This window comes from Sphaeramia orbicularis, chromosome 17, assembly GCF_902148855.1.
Source record: "Sphaeramia orbicularis chromosome 17, fSphaOr1.1, whole genome shotgun sequence".
NCBI lineage: Eukaryota > Metazoa > Chordata > Actinopteri > Kurtiformes > Apogonidae > Sphaeramia > Sphaeramia orbicularis.
Window position 1 is genome coordinate 45,810,162 of NC_043973.1, and position 21,365 is coordinate 45,831,526.

The window sequence follows — 21,365 nt, forward strand, 5'->3', positions numbered from 1 at the left end:
GGCTGTAACTCTTTCACTGTTTGTCCAACTGAAAAAATTCCAACAGTTTCTGAAACCTGAGACATTCTGCTTTATAGGTTTTATTGGGTCGTTACGGTAATTTTCGCTCACAGCCTGTACTAGAAGCTGGACACAAGCCGTTTAAGCAGAATTATAACATGTAGTAAATTGTAAAATGGTTGCTAGATACGTGTATGTCCTGGAAAGGTTTTGTAAATTAGCTTGAGAGTCTGGTTAAGACCAGCTTTATATGTAAAGTGTCATGAGATAACTTTGTTATGATTTGGCGCTATATGAATAAAATTTGATTGATTGATTGATATTGAAAGGTCTGGGGGGGGGAAAGTGCCCTGGAAAAATGAGCAAATGACTCACTCACAGCATATTTTCTAACCTTTTAGTTTGTCAAAATAAGAAAAAAAGTCCACAGAACATTTTAGGGTTAGGGTTTAAAAGGTTAATTTCTCTCAACATTGATTTTGTTTTGGTTTGTTTTATCCATGACTATAATTTTAAATGTTCTTCCTCTAAATTTCTCAAACATTTTTCATGCTCTGACTGTAAATAATCATTTTCTACCACAACTAACCATCTACTTTCTTCACATCTTCCATTAAACTTTAAGGAAATATTGATGTTTACAAACTATATGGACAAAAATATTGGGACACATCATGTCTACAGCTGTAGACATGTAGAGATGAAAACATCAATATTTCCTTAAAGTTTAATGGGAGATATGAAGAAAGTAGATGGTTAGTTTCACTTAATTTCTCTCTTTTTTTAATGTATGACTATGATTTTAAATGTTCTACCTTTAAATTTCTTCAATATTTTTCATGCTCTGACTGTAAATAATAATTTTCTGCCACAACTAACCATCTGCTTTCTTCACATCTCCCATTAAACTTTAAGGAAATGTTGATATTTTTATCTCAACTCATCATGAACAGGACATCTTACAGCTGTAGACATGATGTGTCCCAACATAGTTTATAAACATCAACATTTCCATAAAGCTTAATGGCAGATGTGAAGAAAGTAGATGGTTAGTTGTGGTACAAAATGATTATTTACAGTGAGAGCATGAACAATATTCTAGAAATTCAGAGGTAGGACATTAAAAACATAGTCATGGATAAAAAAAAATTACAAAAAAAAATCAATGTTGAGATAAATTAAGTCAAAACCATCTCCCAGGCATTTTTCCAAAGATAATAATTTAAACCAAACTAACCAATGCAATGATACTTATCAAAATATAAAACTATATTTTAACATTCATCACTATTGTTTTGTTAGAAAAGAACACCTGAATTCAACGTGTCCACATACTTTTGTCCACAGTCGTCTGAGGTCGTCTGTGATGGAGCCGTTCAACACATTTCAGATGCTATAAACACGTGAACCCTGGCCCGCCCACTAAAGCCCCTCCCACTCTGGTTCCGTCCTAGGCCTGAGAAGCTGGTGTGGCCACGGCTCCAGCCCGTAGGCATCCGTCTGACCACCAACTACTGCGAGGCGTGGCGGACGGCGGACATGGCGGTGACGGGCCAGGCGGCGCTGCTGCAGACGGGCCGCCTCCTGGGCCAACACACACGCTCCTGCTCCAACCACTACATCGTACTGTGCATAGAGAACACGTACGTGGGCAACACGCATCAAAAGAGGACCTGAAGACACGGGGGAGGGCAAGACGCACACATGCAGGCATGATGAGGATGGCAACGTCCGACATGTGACACAGACACACACGTGCAGGCACATACATACACACAACACACACACACACAACAACACACATACATATGACACTGTTTTCAGATGAGTTCAATGGGAGTCACAGCTTCAACGCTCACATGCTAACGTCCAGAACCGTAAGACTTCAGGTATTTACACTGTGATGTCAGCGTGAAACTAAGTGGAAATGAAAGGACCAGACCAGTATTTACACATTTCACACTCCACATTCTGATGCTTGCATTAATTTCCAAACATACAGGGTGGGGAAGCAAAATTTACAATATTTTGAGGCAGGATTGAAAGACAGTGTATGACCAATTAGTTTATTGAAAGTCATGAGAATTTATTTGCCACAAGAAAATGTACATAATAGAAAATGTTTTTATCTATGTGTCCTCCTTCTTTCTCAATAACTGCCTTCACACGCTTCCTGAAACTTGCGCAAGTGTTCCTCAAATATTCGAGTGACAACTTCTCCCATTCTTCTTTAATAGTATCTTCCAGACTTTCTCGTAATAGTTTTGCTCATAGTCATTCTCTTCTTTCCATTATAAACAGTCTTTATGGACACTCCAACTATTTTGAAATCTCCTTTGGTGTGACGAGTGCATTCAGCAAATCACACACTCTTTGACGTTTGCTTTCCTGATTACTCATATGGGCAAAAGTTTCTGAAAAGGTATGGATAATAGTGTTAGGTATGATTATGACATCAATATATGTTTGGTTTCAAAACAATTGACGTAGTGCCTGCTGAGAAAAAAACAACTAAATGTTCATTGTAAATTTTGCTTCCCCACCCTGTACATCTTACAAAAGTGTTTCTGTGTAGTATTGGATGTTCCCAACTGTCACCAGCAGAGGGCAGTCTGGTACCAGAACAGTCAGTGTATCTGTTGGTATTTGGATTTTCTTTTTCAGAAACAAAAGAAAAACTAGTGGTTAATTTGATTTTCGTTTTAAAAACTGAAGAATTAAGATTGAATTTCAAGGCGTTTTTTCCTTTTGCAGTGTCAAAACAGACAAACCAAATTTAAAAAACGGGTTATTTCGTTTTCTCTTTGTAATACCTGACAGAAAGGGAAAAAACAGACACAAAAGACGCCTGTTTTTTTTCATTTTCTGACACCAGATGTTGTCATTTTTAAGGAAAGAGCGCTAAAGCCATCGAGGTCACAGATTCTTACGAACGATGGGTTTGTACGAAATCTGGACATCGTAGACATGTTCCCTCCACGAATGTCTACGAACTACAGATTTTGTACGAACTGGAAGATTCATACATACCAAGCTAGACATTAGCGCTCTTTCCTCAAAAATGACAACATCCGGTCTCAGAAAATGAAAAAAAAAAACAAAACAAAACAGGTGTGTTTGGTCCGTTTTTCAGTTTCTGTCAGGTAGTAACTTTCTTTTTTGTTTTAGACACAAGTTTTTTTTTAAAATTTGGTTTATCTGTTTTGACACTGAAAAAGAAAAAAGGCCTTGAAAATCAATTAACCACGAGTTTTTCTTTTGTTTTTGAAAAGAAAATCCAATTACCAACAGATACACTGACCTAGAAAACACTTAAAACCACCAACGAATCAACACTATGTATCTATCAGTTGTATCAGTCACAGAATAAATTTCGTAATAACGGTATAAAACATTGCTCTGTTAGCTTAGCTCTGATTTTAGACTGAAAACATCCACAGTAAAACCACAAATCAGCTGTTTTCTGTTCGGTTTGTGTTGTCAGTAGCTGAACTGAAGATCTGTTTGAATCCAACAAACATCGGTCAGAACTGTCACAGTTTAGTCTGAACCGTGGATCAACAAACAGCAACTGAGCAAAGATAAGAACATCCTGTAATAACTTCATACCTTCTTAAGCATCAGAATGAAACTCACCCGTGTAGAAGAAACGCTGACATTTCATCATCCAACTCCGTTCTGTTCATTTCCAGCTGAGTCCAGTGGAGACAACAGTGACTCACTGCTCCCTCTAGTGGTCACATAAACCCTCCGGTCCGTCGCTGGAAATACATTCACTTCATATCCGACAGAATTTAAGGTCTTTTACATCATTTCTTAATATTTACAAATACAATATACAAACCCTTAACCCATAAAGACCCAGGCTACTTTGTGTCTTTTCCCAAATTAATTTTTTTCTATTTAACCTTTTTTAAGTGATTCGTTCTAATATTATCCTCTTTATTCTGCACTTTTTCCAGTAAAAATCAGGTTTTTCCTGTATTTAATTTCCAGATCAGGTACTTTAATATAACATTAGAGGGTTATTTTATCAAAAACAGAGAAAACTGAAGAAAAACAACTCACTTTGTCCAGTAAAATCTATCATAAAACAAACATCTCCGTCCACTGTCACTGATCCAACTCCATGTTTCCATTGGTAACTACGGAGCCTCTGAACTTCCAAATGGTCATATCTGATGACCATGAAAGATAAATAACTGTATTTTACACCAATTATTTACATGTATCGATAGGATTAGTGGATCAGCAGATATTAAACAGTTTAGATCAGTAGATGCTTTTGGTTTCCAGTGTCTGTTTGGGTTTTTATGGGTTAAAACTGTAGTAGTAGTAGTAGTTTATTCAGTCGTTAATTACTTTAACCCTCCTGTATCCCGTCCAGCAAGGCCCTTACTAAGTACCAAGTGTGCCTTTTTGGCACACTTATGGAATAATGTCAAAAAAAATTTCATACAGTTTTTTTAAAATTCTTTTACACTTTTTTCTATTTCATCAACTTGAGCCATAAATAGAAATACCAAATATTCAATAATTGTCACATTTTTTAATCCTTTAAATGCCGTGTTTGTAATGTAAACAAACCTTTTTTTTTTTGGATGCAAAAAACACAAAAAATGAATTTTTTTCAGTATACTACATTAAAAGTTGATCACATATTATTTGATTTTTTCATCCTGGCATATGTTAACTAGAAGCACTTGGAGAGCGCAGACCTCCGCCAAGGCTGATCAGTGGCACCCCCCGTGGGCCCCCCCACCCCCGATCACCAACAAAATTTAATCATTTCTTCCTTATCCCATTTCCAACAAACCCTGAAAATTTCATCCAAATCTGTCCATAACTTTTTGAGTAACTAACGGACAGACAAACAAACAAACAAACAAACAAACAAACAAACAAACAAACAAACAAACAAACCCTGGCAAAAACATAACCTCCTTGGCGGAGGTAATGATTAACAGCAACATCAGTTAATTTGTATTATTATTTTTGGCGCTAGGTCAAATGTTCATAAATACTAACATCTGTCACCAAGTGTGCGTAAAATGCACACCTATAAATCAAACTATTAAATATTATACATTGATTTATTTTTCTGCTCTAATTTGATTTTTTTTTTTGTAAATCAAGGTCCGCCCTAATCATACATATCAAATAATCATTCATTTTAGATTTTTTTAACCCTTTAAACAATCCTCTTTTCATCATGATGTCACTACATTTTTTGATGCAAAAAACACAAATATGTTGTTGTTTTTTTCAAAATACTACATAAAAGTTGGATTAAATATTTGATTTTTGCAGCCTGGTATATGTCAATGATGAACAGTAATATTAACAACGTTAATAAATTAATTTAGACCCTCACCTCTCAAATGAAGCCCAGATATCAGGAAAGCAGGATTTATGCTTTAATGGCTTTCGGATCAAAAACAGTGGTTATAATGGAAGAAATAGTGCGTTTTAGGCACACTGGGGAGACAGATGCTAGTCTTGTAATTTTCTTTTGTTTACAATATGCACATTTTAGTTGGTGGCCAGAATTTTAAAGATCATGCACGAATTCTAACCTTATTTAAATTGTGAAAAATAATATGAAATTTTTTAACATGAAGTGCAAAGTGTGCCTAAAAAGCGCACCTGGATACCGGAGGGTTAAACAACAAATAAAACCAACATATCCATAGTTCCATATACAATGCAACTGGAACGGTTTAAGCTGAAGTTCAGACTAATTTCGCCTAAGCCTATTTACAATTAACACAATGTTTCCACATGAAAACAAACAAACAAACATGTTCAGTGTAATCATTGCTAACATAAACACAAGAGAATACATATTTAATTTAATTCAGGTAAATCATGTCCTTATCTCAACTACCAATATTGATCCTAGTCTTTTAAACAAGTATTTTCTTCGGTAAATCCTCAGCTCTGTATTTTTGAATAACCGTTCATTTGTACATCTTTTTAACAGTTTTAATTGTGTATTTCGTTACAGTTAACATCGTGGTGTTTTATTTCTGCTGGAAATGAACAGAGTCTAAGCTGTGATGGTTTGGGTCCTTTACATTCACATTTAACTTGCACCATTTGCAGGAAATTCACACGTTTTAGTTTGTTTTCTGTAACGTTGGAACCGGTTTATGAGAAACACAATAATCCCCTTTTGATCAGCGTACCTGTAAAGAACCTAGAGCTGTGGAATTAGTTAGAAAAGCTGGAAACATGATCAGATATTACTGTTATTTACACTATCGGTGCTTATATTTGGTGCTTTAGCAACAAACGACTAATAGTTTTTAGACTTGTAACAAACCAGTTTGGAGTTTTTCTCTATTTATAGAATAAAAAACCGAATCACCGGACTATTAAAGCTACGGAATGTGGACAAAAGTATGTGGACACGTTGAATTCAGGTGTTTGTTTTCTGACCAAACAACAATAACAAATGTCAGAGTATAGTTTTATATTGGGATAAATATCATTGCATTGGTTAGTTTGGGTTAAATTATCTTTGCTTCTAAAATTAGATGGTTTTTACTTAATTTCTCACATTGATTTATTTTTATCCATGACTATGATTTTAAATGTTCAACCTTTAAATTTCTAAAATATTTTTCCTGCTCTGACTGTAAATAATCATTTTCTACCACAACTAACCATCTACTTTCTTCAGACCTCCCATTAAACTTTAAGGAAATATTGATGTTTCTAAACTGTATGGACATAAATATTGGGACACATCATGTCTGCAGCTGTAAGATGTCCTGTTCAGGAGGATTTAAGATAAAAACATCAATATTTCCTTAAAGTTTAATGGGAGATGTGAAGACAGTAGATGGTTAGTTGTGGTAGAAAATGATTATTTACAGTCAAAACATGAAAAATATGTTAGAAATGTAGAGGAAGAACATTTAAAATCATAGTCATGGATAAAAAAATAATGTTGAGAAAAATTAAGTAAAAACTAACAAAGAGAATAAGTGGTTCCAGGCACAACAAGCCCCGCCCCTCGCATGTATTGTAGCTAATGTTAGCATCGATCCACTCTTTCATCCATATTCAATATATGTTAAATATAATAATTATATATGTGCCAAGTTCGAAGTAAATTGAAACAAAATTTATGTTTTTACAGACACGTGAAATTTCGCCCATTATAAGAAAATGGGGGAAAAAAAAGATTAAAAAATTTAACCGAAAATTTCAAAAAACGAGCTACCACTGAGATATTTTGCAGTGATATTTAAAATGAACCTCTATATCTCTGCAATGTTTTAAGTAAATTGAGTTAAAAATTGATGTTTTTATAGTGATTTGAAATTCTGCCCATTATAAATAAATGGAGAAAAAAGATTTTAAAAATTCATAAAAAATTTGAACTTTGACCTAGTTTTCCGAAAATGTAATCACATCTATTCTGGGTCACTGGCAACCTGTAAACCCGATTTGGTATGAATTCAACCAATAGTTTTGCTGCTAAAGTGTAAACAAACAAACAAGTGGTTCCAGGCACAACAAGCCCCGCCCCTCGCACGTATTTCATCTTATGTTAGCATCGATCCACTCTTTCATCCATATTTAATATATGTTAAATATAATAATTACAAATGTGTCAAGTTTGAAGTAAATTGAAACAAAATTTATGTTTTTATAGACGTGAAATTTCACCCATTATAAGAAAATGGGAAAAAAAAAAAAGATTTAAAAATTTAACCAAAATTTCAAAAACGAGCTACCACTGAGATATTTTGCAGTGATGTTTAAAATGAACCTCTATATCTCTGCAATGCTTTAAGTAAATTATGTTAAAATGGACGTTTTTATCGTTTATTCTTCCCATTATAAATAAATAGAGAAAAAATATTTTAAAATTCTTTAAAAATTTAAACTTCAACCTACTTTTCCCAAAATGTCACTCGCTCGCAAACATTATTGAACAAATAATTAGAAAAACATCCCTCGACTGTTGATAAAACCATAAAGATAAATTCTGAAAGGAGAAAAAAAATGTTAAAATGGAGGAATTTTCTACATTTGTGCTCGTGTGCATGTGTCCAAATGCGCAAAAAACTCACAATTTAACCGGGTTTTAGTCGTTCAATATGTGTCGGTTCCACATTCGATTCTTTGCGTTTTTTTTTTTTTTAATTCGTCTGCATTTAAACAGATACAAAAATAACACATTTCAACCCTTATTCGGCTCTAAATCGTTCACTGAAGCTCATACTTTCACATCGGCCAATTTCAAGTAGTTTTTGTTAGCGTTTATTCAAGAAAATTGGAAAGAGCTTTGTATATTAAAAAAATTGCCTTTTTTTTTTTGCCATTTTAAAAAAATACTTTAGTGGAAAAATTAAAAAAAAAAAAAAAAGGTAAAAATCGCATTTCTGCACCTGTGTAAAGTGACAGTGCTGAGGGTTCAAACGACAGCCGTAGAAAATAAACATGAAAATAAATATAAAAATGTAAACAAACTGAACCAAAACATGTAAATTTAAACCGAACAAACCAACGCAATGATATTCCTCTCAATATTAAACTAGATTCTGACATTTGTCGTTATTGTTTTGTATCAATAACAGCTGAATTCAACGTGTCCACATACTTTTGGCCATATAAACTCCCCCGCTGATGCATCATGGGAGTTGGTTTTCTCTCATCACATGTAAATGCACTGTACATACGTGACTCCCAGTGTTAAAATCCCGACATCTTCACTGTTTTTTTTTTTTTTCTTCGTTACCACTGAGCTCAAACCTGCGCACCGGCAGTCAAAGGGTTAAAGCCTCGAAAACACAAAGACATGACGTCCAGTCCGGTAAAGTCCTGCTGCTGACACGAGAAGATGATCACAAAACAAAACAAAACAAAAAAAACAGAATTAACACCTGAGCTACGTTTAGCCGTAGTGTTAGAGTCTTTAATTTATCATCTTAGAACCTAGAGTGAAGAGCTAGAGGACCGCCCACAAGGAGGCGGAGCATGTACATATGTGTTGTTACCGTCCAGATGTGTGTGTGTGTGGGTTTTTTTTTTTTTTGTGTTTTTATTTTTTACTCCGTAGACGTAGACTTTGTACCGTGCACACTAAATGACCCAACATGTTCTGGCTCAAAGGCACTAAAACCTCTGGAGTGTTTTTGTGTTATTTCCGCTTCTGTCGAAAAAACAAAACTTGAGCTTCGGAGGAAACGTTTGTACTGACTGACTGGTGCTCACTGAAGAAATAAATGTCTGATTTTGTGTGTTTTTTTAACGTCACGTGTCCTGTCTTTTATTTCCAGTTCAAAGTTTGTTGCAAAAGTTCCGATTTTTTAGGTTAAAAATGAAAAATGGACCAAAAACATTTAAGTGATTTGGCACAATTTATCCTCTGTAGTTTGGATTTTTTCACTGAAAATTAGGTATTTTTCTATCTTTAATTCACTGATGGTGTATATTTTCATAAAAGCTCAGAGTAAATTTAAAGGTTATTTTATCAAAATGGAGAAAATTGAACAAAACACAACTTTTTCATCAAAATATATCATTAAACATTACAAAAGTGCATTTTTTTTTTTCAGCAAAAATTATGTATTTTTCTGTATTTAATTCACAGATCTTGTATGTTTTCATAAAAACTCAGTAAATTTAAAGGTTATTTGATCAAAACTGATTCAATTGAAGAAAATGCTACTTTTTCAGCAAAATATATCATTAACTGAACATTAAAAAAAGTGCATTTTGCATTTTTTTTTTTTTTCAGCAAAAATTTGCTATTTTCCTGAATTTAATTCACTGATCATGGATATTTTCATTAAAGCTCAGAATAAGTTTAAAGGTTAATTTATCAAAACAGAAAATTAAAGAAAATACAACTTTTTAGGTAAAATATATCATCTAAACAATAATGTGCATTTTGCATTTTTTTTTTTTTTTGTGAAAATAAGGTATTTTTCTAGATGTAATTCACTGATCATGTATATTTTCATAAAAGCTCAGAATAAAATTAAAAGGTTTTATCAAAATGGAGAAAATTGAAAAAAAAAAACTTTTTCAGGAAAATATATTAACTGAACATTTAAAGTGTGTTTTGCTTTTTTTTTTTTTTCGGCGAAAATTATGTATTTTTCTATATTTAATTCTCTGATGTATATTTTCATAAAAACTAAGTAAATTTAAAGTTTATTTTATCAAACGGAGAAAATTTAAGAAAATGCAACATTTCACCAAAATATATCATTAATTGAACATTTAAAAAGTGCATTTTTTCAGTGAAAGTTATGTATTTTTCTATATTTAATTCTTTGATCATGTATATATTCATTAAAGCTCAGAGTAAATTTAAAGATATTTTTTCAAAACTGATTAAATTGAAGAAAATGCAGCTTTTTCAGCAAAATATATAATTAACTGGACATTAAAAAGGGTTTTTTTGTTTGTTTTTTTCAGTGAAAATTCAGTATTTTTCTAGATGTAATTCACTGATTAAATTGAAGAAAATGCAGGTTTTTCAGCAAAATATTGACTAAACATTTAAAAAGTGCATTTTTTTTGTGAAAATTAGGTATTTTTCTAAATGTAACTCAAAATATATCATTAACTGGACATTAAAAAGGGTTTTTTTGTATTTTTTTTCAGTGAAAATTAAGTATTTCTCTATATTTAATTCACTGATCATGTATATTTTCATAGAAGCTCAGAGTAAATTCAATGTTTTTATATGAAAAATGATTAAATCGAAGAAAACTTTTTCAGCAAAATATATCAACTGAACATAAAAACATCTACAACTGTTGTCATTTATCAAACTACATTTCTCTACATTTACTGTTTCCTGTGTGACTTGTCATTTATTATCTTTATTTTGTATTTTTAGTGAAAATCAGGCATTCTTATATTGAATTTACTGACAAAATAGATAAATATTTTAATAATCGGTCATTCATAAATGCTGAAGGTAAAGTTTTTTGTATTTTTTTTTCAGTGTAAAGCAGGTATTTTCTTATATTTAATTCACTTATCGTGCGAACGTTCATAAAAGATCCGGTTACAGTTGAGGGTTTTTTATAGAAAATCAGAGAAAACTGAAGAAAAAGAAAAAAATTTCAGCAAATCTATCATTAACTGAACATTGATCATTGATCCAACTCCATGTTGTAGAAGATGACGGTGTTTCCACGGTAACTACGAAGCCTCTGAACGTCCAAATGGGTCATATCTGATGACCACGAAAAGACGAAGAACTGTATTTTACACCAGATATTTACCTGGACTGATAGGATTTATGGATCAACAGGTATGAAACAGTTCCGACCTTGTAGAATTTTTACTTCATTTCATGACTTTTGTAGGTTTTTTTTAAATTACCATGAAAAATAGCAGGTGTTTTAATTTTTTTTTAGTTTGTGTAATTATTGTAAATATTTTTAGCTCGGTAAAATTAAATATTTTTCATTTTTATTGACTGTCACGATAACACTTTATGTAACATATTTAGTGTTTTTGTACTTATATATTATCTACGGAAGCGTATTGCATTCACAAAAAAATAAATTCAGCTGTTTTTCCAAATTCAGAAAAACGGAGCCGATTTTTTTTTTTTTTAACTTATTTTTTCTCGTAATTACAAGATAATTATCTCGTTTATTCAGAAAAACAGAGCGGAATTTTATTTTTTAACTTATTTTTTCCCGGAATTACAAGATAATTATCTCGTTTATTCGTAAAAACAGAGCCGAATTTTATTTTTTAACTTATTTTTTCTCGTAAGTACGAGATAATTATCTCGTTTATTCAGAAAAACAGAGCCAAATTTTATTTTTTAACTTATTTTTTCTCGTAAGTACAAGATAATTATCTTGTTTATTCACAAAAACAGAGCCAAATTTTATTTTTTAACTTATTTTTTCTTGTAATTACAAGATAATTATCTCGTTTATTCGGAAAAACAGAGCCGGATTTTATTTTTTAACTTATTTTTTCTCGTAAGTACAAGATAATTATCTCGTTTATTCGGAAAAACAGAGCCGAATTTTTTTTTTTTTTTAAACTTATTTTTTCTCGTAACTACAAGATAATTATCTTGTTTATTCGGAAAAACAGAGCCGAATTTTTTTTTTAACTTGTTTTTTCTCGTAACTACAAGATAATTATCTCGTTTATTCGGAAAAACAGAGCCGACTTTTATTTTTTCTCATAGCTACAAGATAATTATCTTTTATTCGGAAAAACAGAGCCGAATTTTATTTTTTGTGTGAATGCAATATGCTTCCGTATATATCTGTGAAAACATTATATATATATATATATATTTTTTTTTTTTTTTTTTTTTTTTAATAGCAGGCACATGTAAAACTTAATGACACTTATTCCATTTTTTATCATAGTTGTTAGTGTTATTTTATACAATTTCTACAACTAATCATCTCAAAGAGCAATTTTTTGTCTTTGTTTTATTTATTTAAGCCACAAAATCACTTTACTAGAAAAAAAAAAGTCCCGTTATAATTTCGACTTATATAAACTTGTTTTGCTCGTCTTCGTCTCCAACTACAAAAGCTTAAAGAAACAACAAACTAACAACGTCGTAACAAAAAAAGTCACTTTATTAAATGGATATATATATGTACAGCACATTCCTAATTCAGAACACGTCATTATCGCTTCATATCCACAATTTCCAATTATTTTTTCTCTCAAAAATTGAAGAAAAGGCTGCGTCGCTTTGTTTTTCGGATGTGCTTCTGTTTCTAACGTGGGTCTAAAACCTTCCAGAGCCTCAGAAACCGGACGACACCAGGGTACGAGGCTTCAAAAGAACAAAAAAAACAACAACAACGGCAAAAGCCTTCGAGTCCGACGGAAATGCAAGACGACGGCCGCTTCCGTCGCTCGCAAACATTATTGAACAAATAATTATTAGAAAAACATCCCTCGACTTGATTAAAAAACCATAAAGATAAAATCCAGAAGGAGAAAAAAAAATGTTAAAATGGAGGAATTTTATCTTATTTTCTACGTTTGTGCTCGTGTGTATGTGTCCGAATGCGCAAAAAACTTACAATTTAACCGGTTTTTAGTCGTTGAATATGCGTCGGTTCCACATTGGAGTCTTTGCGTTTTTTTTTTTTTTCTTTTATTCGTCTGCATTTACACAGATACAAAAATAACACATTTCAACCCTTATTTGTTCGTCGAAGCCCATATTTTCGCATCAGCCGATTTCAATTAGTTTTTCTTAGCGTTTATTCAGGAAAATTGGAATGAGCTTCGTTTAAAAAAAAAAAAAAAAGCCCGATTTTTTTTTTTTTTTTGCCATTTAAAAAAATACTTTAGTGGAAAATTTTTTAAAAAAAAGGTAAAAATCTCATTTCTGCACCTGTGTAAAGTGGCAGTGTTGAGGGTTCAAACGCCAGGACTCAGCGCTGTAGAAAATAAAAATGAATTGGACGAATTAAAAAAAAAAAAAAAAAAAAAAAAAAAAAAAAAAAAAAAAAGAAACGAATGGCGCCCTCTGCTGATGTGGGTTTGTATTTGAGGTGCTGGTGTTCGTCTCTACAGTGGGAATAAAATAAAAATAAAGATTAAAAATAATAAAATTAAATTAAATTAAAATAATAATAATAATAATCGGAGGGAGATTTTTTTTTCTTCGTTTCTAATCCTCTATCGACATTAGATTTTTCCGTCATGTGATGAATCCGGGAGGAAAATAACGATCGATAAACGATAAACCGACGATCGAGACGGTGCTTTTTATGAGCCGCGATCGTATGTACACGTGTCCCCGCCCATTTTATGCAGAATTCATACACTAATAATACACAAACCCCCGTAAAAAAAAAAAAAAAAAAAAAAAACAACTGATCATCACAGCATCCAAACCCGTTCAGTCAAATCCAAAACTTCAGAAAAAATCCGCCGGTGCGTGCGTCTGGAGCGCAGGTGTCAAACGTTCGGCCCGTGGACCAAAAGCGGACCTCCAAAAGGGTCCGATCCGGTCCAAGAAATGACAGTCCTGTTAGTCCAGGTTCCACATTCAGACCAGTAGGATCTAAAGTGGGTCAGAACCAGTAAAAAAAAAAAAAAAATAGAATAACCGAGAAATACGGAAAAATCCACATTTTTATCTTTGTTTTAGAGTAAAAAAAAAAGTAAATTTTCACATTTTCACACTATACGCTCACAAACAAATGTGAATAAACTGAACAAACCTGAAATGTCTTATTTAAAAAAAAAAAAAAAAAGTGTAATTTTATCAGTATTCTGCCTTTTATTATTAAATGTATTTGTAGTTCCACTGTCTGTTATAATAATAAACGTGTTAATGATAAACTGGTCAAATTACAGAGTTTTGAACAATAAAGCTCAGTTTGTTCGCGCTTTTTCACGTTATTCACATTTTTTTTAACATCTCACCTATCTGACAGTTTGCACATTTATGTACATATATTTTTTTTCTCTTAGTAGTAATAGTATTTTTATATTTTTATAATCTTTTTTTTAAATTATACTTTGTTTTGGTTGTAACTTCGTAGTTAAATTATTCTTTTCCAACGTTTGTACTTATCTTAAATTCTTCTGTAAGATTAAATGAGTAGGATTTTCATTGTACAGAGGAATAATAAAGAAATTAAATCTGGAATTTTTTTAAAGGATAGTTTGTCGATGTAAATGTTTTCACTGTAATTTGACTTTTTTCACCTTTAAACATAAAAAAAAAAAATTGGATTTGTCATTGTTTCTATATTATACGGTTTTTATTTTATTGGTCTGAATGTGGAACCTGAACTAACATGAGTTTGACACGTCTGGTCTAAAGGATTAAAACTAAGACTACATGTCCCTGAGAAGCAACATCCACATTTCATGAAAAAAATGACCAGAAAAAAAAAGAAAAAAGTAAAATGAGAATGAGTACTGAGAGGAAAAAGGCAGCAGAACAGAAGAGGATTAAAGGCCACTGGGAAGAAAAAAAAAAGATAATTAAGGTCCTATATCTATTTTTTAATTACTACTCTGAGAAAAAAGTCAGAATTCAGACTTTTTTTTCCAAAATTCTGACTTTTAAATATTTTTTTTTTATTATTATTGTTCTGAGATTAAAGTTAGAATTCTGAAAAAAAGTCAGAATTCAGCCTTTTTTTTTCAAAATTCTGACTTTAATCTCAAAACAATAATAAAAAAAAAATTTAAAAGTCAGAATTCTGGAAAAAAAAAAGTCAGAATTCAGCCTTTTTTTTTTTCCAGAATTCTGACTTTTAAATATTTTTTTTATTATTGTTTTGAGATTAAAGTTAGAATTCTGAAAAAAAGTAAGAATTCTGACTTTTTTTTCAGAATTCTAACTTTAATCTCAGAACAATAATTAAAAAAAATACTTAAGTCAGAATTCTGAAGAAAAAAAAAAAAAGTCAGAATTCTGACACTTTTCCTCAGGATTCTGACTGTTTAAATTTTTTGTATTATTATTATTATTCTGAGATTAAAGTTAGAATTCTGAAAAAAAGTAAGAATTCTGACTTTTTTTTTTTTTCAAAATTCTGAGTTTAATCTCAAAACAATAATAAAACAAAATATTTAAAAGTCAGAATTCTGGAAAAAAAAGTCAGAATTCAGCCTTTTTTTCAGAATTCTGACTTTTAAATATTTTTTTTAATTATTGTTTTGAGATTAAAGTTAGAATTTTGAAAAAAGGCTGAATTCTTACTTTTTTTTTTTTTTTTCAAAATTCTGAGTTTAATCTCAAAACAATAATAATAATAATAATAAAATTTAAACAGTCAGAATCCTGAGGAAAAGTGTCAGAATTCAGACTTTTTTTTTTCAGAATTCTGACTTTTAAATATTTTTTTTTTATTATTGTTCTGAGATTAAAGTTAGAATTCTGAAAAAAAGTCAGAATTCTGACTTGTTTTTTTTTTTTTTTTTTTCAAAATTCTGAGTTTAATCTCAAAACAATAATAAAAAAAAATTCAACAGTCAGAATCCTGAGGAAAAAAGTCAGAATTCAGACTTTTTTTTTTTTTTTTTTCCAGAATTCTAACTTTAATCTCAGAACAACAACAAAAAAAATATTGAAAACAGTCAGAATTCAGTCTTTTTTCCCAGTTTGCTCAAACTGGACAAACTCTGTAAAACCTGTAATTGATGTGAATCGAATCTGTCGGTTCAGTGAAAACATTTCTATAATTATACATTTGTGTTTCGGTTCATGTAAACAAACACACTTCAGTGACTTTTATCTTGTTGATGAAGAGGCGGAGTTAGCCCCTCCTCCTCCCATACACTTTTCTTTCTTTCTTTTTTTTTTTTTTTGTTCTGTATTCGACTAAAAATTTTGGATTAGCATCTTCATTCAAATTTGTGGACCCGAAAGGGACATTTTGTACGAGGTGCTTTTTCCAAATAATGAATGAAAAAAAACCCAAAAAACCAGCAGTCAGAATTTTGACTTTTTTCTCAGAATAATAATAAATAAATATATATTGGACCTTAATTTTTTTTTCCCCTGTGGCTCTAATCATCTTCCGTACAGCAGAGACTAGATTTAGATGTAAAAACAAAAGGCAACGTGGAAGAAATGAACAGAAGTAAAAAAAAAAAAAAAAAAAAAAAAGTGTGAACCTGTATTTGGTTGGATTTGTACGGTTTTAACAGGCGTGTGCCGTTATTTTTCACAGGAAACACATAAAAAACCCTCTGTATTTAGTCCAAACTCCATTAGTTTTCAGTAAATCTTCAGTTGTTATGTCGACCGTCTGGATGTTTTCTGGGATTCCGTGGTCTTTACTCCTTTTTTCTGTCCATGTGAGCCCATAAAACTTCTAGAACAGCTGGATGTTTACTCTGAAATGTTGGATATTTTAGTTTTATATACGACTGAGTGAATGCATGTGTGTTTATGTATTCCAGACAAAATAGGAATATTGTAGACGATATATGAGATCATCTGGATAAAAAAAAATAAATAAATAAAATACCATAAATATTCTGAAATGTAAGATTATTATAGAAAACATACAGAGTTGAAGATTTGTGAACTTCTCTTTACAATGTCCAATATTATTATTATTATTATTATTATTATTATTAATACATTATTTTGTATGGCTTTGCCTTGTTTTGTTTAATATGTTTGTTGTGTAACTTGTTTTTTTTTTTATATTGTGTTTGTGTGGGGTTTTTTATGTCTAAGTACATGTTTGTACAATTGTATAATTTAATAAAAAAAAAAAAAAAAAAAATATATATATATATATATATATATATATACATATATATACATACACATATATGTGTGTGTGTAAACAAAAAAACAAAAAAAAGAATTGAAGATTTGTTAACTTCTCTTTACAATACTCAATATTATTTTTATTTTTTTTAAATTTTTTGTATGGTTTTGCCTTGTTTTGTTGTGTAATTTGTTTTTTTCTATTGTGTTTTTTGTCCAAGTACATGTTTATTTAATAAAAAGGGAAAAAAAAAAAAAAAAAAAAAAAAAAATATATATATATATATATATATATATATATATATATATATTTTTTTTTTTTATATATACATATATAAAAGAGCTGAAGCTTTACTGAATCAAATGGAGATCACAGTAAATACAGACTTAACCTACTGAATCTGTTGAGTTCTGATGGTTGTTTTGTGTCTGTTCATATTTCCTGTTAGAATTACAGACATGTCTGTTATAAACCTTCAAAATCCAAAATATCAGAGGCTGCTTCAGAGTTCTGCATTAGTCTGTATGTTTCAGATCAAAAAGCACTGATGCTGTGATTTTTTTGGGCCAATTCTTTCGTCACAACGTGCTGATATTTACCGATATCATCCAGTAGCGGTTCGAGTCTAGTCTGGTCCACCTTCTATTAAAGGCTTTTTTTTAAAACACATTTATTGGTTTGAATCTGTTTTCATTCAAAGATAATGTGACAAATGACTGAAAGACTTTAAAACAACCCAAACCCTCATGTAGAATTCTTTGTTAAGGGGGGGATAAATAACCAAAAATAAATCAAGGAACAGCAGGTAACATCGGTATCGGCCAAAATATCATTTGAAGAATCTTACAGACTTTTTCACTTGATGCATCTCTATAAAAAAAGACATTTTTATGCTCATTAAACACTGACGCCCCTTCCCTTAACAATGAAAGGTCCAAAAATAGTTTCTGGATTTTAAAAAAAGTACAAATTTGCAATTGTCTTTGAATGAACCAGTCACCTTTTTTTTTTTTTTCTGCAAAACTTGATTATTTTTCAACGTGTTTCAATGTGGAAGACGCTTTAACTGCTTCTTAATGAGGAAATTAACATTTATTTTCTTAGATCTAGTATGATTTTGACTAAAACGAGCCAAACTGAGGTTTATTTTGCGGCTGAACGTCCTCAAACGTCTGCGTAATCTGGTTCCACTGTACGTTTAATGTTCAGGCGAGTCGTCAGATCCTGATTTATGGAAATAATCCTTAAAACAATGACTGATGCAAAGGAGACGAAAAGAAAAACAGCACAGATTTTGGCTTGAACGCACCGTAGACGCTCACACCGGCCGCGGTTTAACCCGAAAAGGCAACGGAATTCTACGCAAAAAACGCATGGACGTGTTCATTGTGTGCGTCCTGGGGGAGGAGTCACACACACACACACACACACCTCATCACTCAGACACTTTCGCGGCTTCGAAGTTGACGGCCAGCTTCCTGTGTTTCCTCTTGGAGGCGGAGCCGGGGGTGTGGCCTGTTGAAGGGGCGTTCTGTCGAGGGGGCGTGTACGGAGCGTCCGTCGTCACGACGCCGGTTTCCGCCGGACTCGGGCTGGAAGCGACGAAGCCGGTGTCGCGCTGGTGGGGTTTCGCGGCCTGGGCGTCTGATTGGCCGGGCGTGGCCTGGGCGTGGCCTTTCTGTGATTGGTTCCTGGCGACGGTCTGGGCGGCGCTGTAAAACTCCCTGGTCTCCTGGTTCTTCTTGTTGGCGGAAACCCTCTTCTTCGTCACCTGATGCGGACAAACGCAGAGTTAGGTTACCACGACGATGGTAAGGTTATATCCCCGCCCCCCGAAAGGGAAGCAAGGGGTACTGTTTTTGTTTTGGTTTGTTTCTTTGTTTGTTTGTTTACACTCTAGCAGCCAAACTATTGGTTGAATTCATACCAAATTGGATTTATAGATTACCAGTGACCCAGAATAGATGTGGTTACATTTTACGACAAATAGATCAAAGTTCAAATTTTAAGGAATTTTTTTAATCTTTTTTTTTTTCTCATTTATTTATAATGGGCAAAATTTCACACGTCTGTAGCAGCAAAACTATTGGTTGAATTCATACCAAATTTGGTTTATATATTGCTAGTGACCCAGAATAGATGTGATTACATTTTGTGAAAAAAAGATCAAAATTTTAATTTTAAATAATTTTTTTAAATTCTGTTTTTCCTCCCATTTACTTATACTGGGCAAAATTTCAAATGTCTAAAAAAATCTATTTTCTTTCAACTTACTTCGAACTTGCCACATATATAGAGGTAACTGATATGACATCAGCACATGCATAGACATGATGACATCAGCTGGATCGATGCCAAAATAAGATACAATACGTGTGGAAAAGAAACCGATTCATAACATGTGGTTCCAGGCACAACAAACCCCGCCCCTCACATGTATTGTATCTTATTTTGGCATCGATCCAGCTGATGTCATCATGTCTATGCGTGTGCTGATGTCATATCAATTAACTCTATATTTGTGCCAAGTTTGAAGTAAGTTGAAAGAAAATTGATTTTTTTATAGACATTTGAAATTTCACCCATTGTAAGTAAATGGGAGAAAAAAAAGATTTAAAAAAATTCATAAAAAATGTGAAGTTTGACCTACTTTTCCCAAAATGTAACCACATCTATTCTGGGTCACTGGTAATCTATAAACCCAATTTGGTATGAATTCAACCAATAGTTTTGCTGCTACAGTTGAACCAAAAACAACACCCCTTACCACTCCTTCGGGGGGCGGGGTCAAAATAAAATAATACAAATAATGGATGTAAAATAATGCTGGAGTAAAACACCAAAAGTCAACAAAACACAGACATTCCAGGTTTATCCAGGTTTATGGGTGAAATAAACCATCAAGGACAAAAACTAATAAAAATTAAAGACTGATTGGGATTGTTCCTCACACCCGTTCTCACTGATACCCTCAGAGGGGACCGTGAACCCACCTGCAGTGGGATGAACTGGTTGTGCGACCCGATGGGCGCCGACGTCGCCGGCGGAGGGCGGGCGGCGCCGGGGAAGGTCCCCGCTGCCCCGTAGAACTGTTGGTTCTGTTGGTGGTGAGGAGGCAGCGCCATGCCCCAGAGGGGGGCGGGGCCATAACCCTGGGGGGGCAACAGGAGCCCACCTGGACCACAGAGAACACACAGGTATTAGTCTGAACCGGTCTACGGAAGAGCTTCACAACATTTTATTCAACAAAGGAGACACCGTTGTTTATTTACTTACTTTACTTATTTTCTTGTTTTTTTGGGTTTTTTTTAATTTTTTTTATTTATAAAGAGCACTTACAAATGGCAATGCCACAATCTGTTACATTCTTCCTCATACATATATACATATATATATATATATATGTATCAGGGTAGAGACTGCGATCTGGTAGGATCGGCGATTCTACCAGTAGAAACTCCGATCAGAGTCTCTACTGGTAGAAACTCCGATCGGGTTAGGGTTAGGGTCAGAGACTCTGATCGGAGTTTCTACCGGTAGAATCGCCGATCCTACCAGATCGCAGTCTCTACCCTGACATATACATATATTTATACCATAAGATTTACATATGAACAGTCACAGATCATCTGAGTATTTCTCGATGTAGCTCTTTCAGATGTTTTTTTTAGACCTTTAGGTAAACATTGGTTAGAACAATTTTCAACAAAAACATTGGAAGGTTTCACACTGGAAGGTTTTTCAAAGACAAAATTCCTGTGTAGCAGTATAATGAAATAAAAAAGGTTCAGGTTAAAGGTCATAGGCAAAAGAGAGAAAAAATAAAAAAGTCTAGATCAATAAGACACTGTTTCCTGACCCTTTTCCAAAAATTCAAGAGAAGTCTGGTCTTATAGGTTTGACATACTCAGTCCATTTACTCCAGATTTTGTAAAATTTCTCTTTCTGGACTCTAAGGGAATATGACAGCCGTTCCATCATGTAAATTTCATAAATAATATCGATCCATTCATCTATAGCGGGTAGATGGGGTTTGAGCCAATTTCTCGTAATGACTTTTTTACTTCCAGCCAGGAGAATTTGGACCAGCTTTTTATCGTTATTTCTCCATCCGTCAAACTGAATATCTCCCATATA

The 21,365-nt window shown here is 32.6% G+C and overlaps 2 protein-coding genes across 2 annotated transcripts in view; one reads left to right on the plus strand and one right to left on the minus strand.

Annotated features, from left to right (window-relative positions):
- The window catches only part of LOC115436957 (collagen alpha-1(XVIII) chain-like), a 95,436-nt gene extending 93,870 nt beyond the window's left edge, over nucleotides 1–1,566 (plus strand). The window contains 1 exon segment of the mRNA XM_030159985.1: nucleotides 1,455–1,566. The gene's annotated coding sequence lies outside the window, so the exon portion shown is untranslated.
- A 16,326-nt stretch (nucleotides 1,567–17,892) lies between these two features.
- The window catches only part of xrn1 (5'-3' exoribonuclease 1), a 52,616-nt gene continuing 49,143 nt past the window's right edge, over nucleotides 17,893–21,365 (minus strand). The window contains 2 exon segments of the mRNA XM_030159986.1: nucleotides 17,893–18,999; nucleotides 20,222–20,403. Coding sequence (XP_030015846.1) covers nucleotides 18,664–18,999; nucleotides 20,222–20,403 — 518 coding nt within the window. The 3' untranslated portion in view covers nucleotides 17,893–18,663.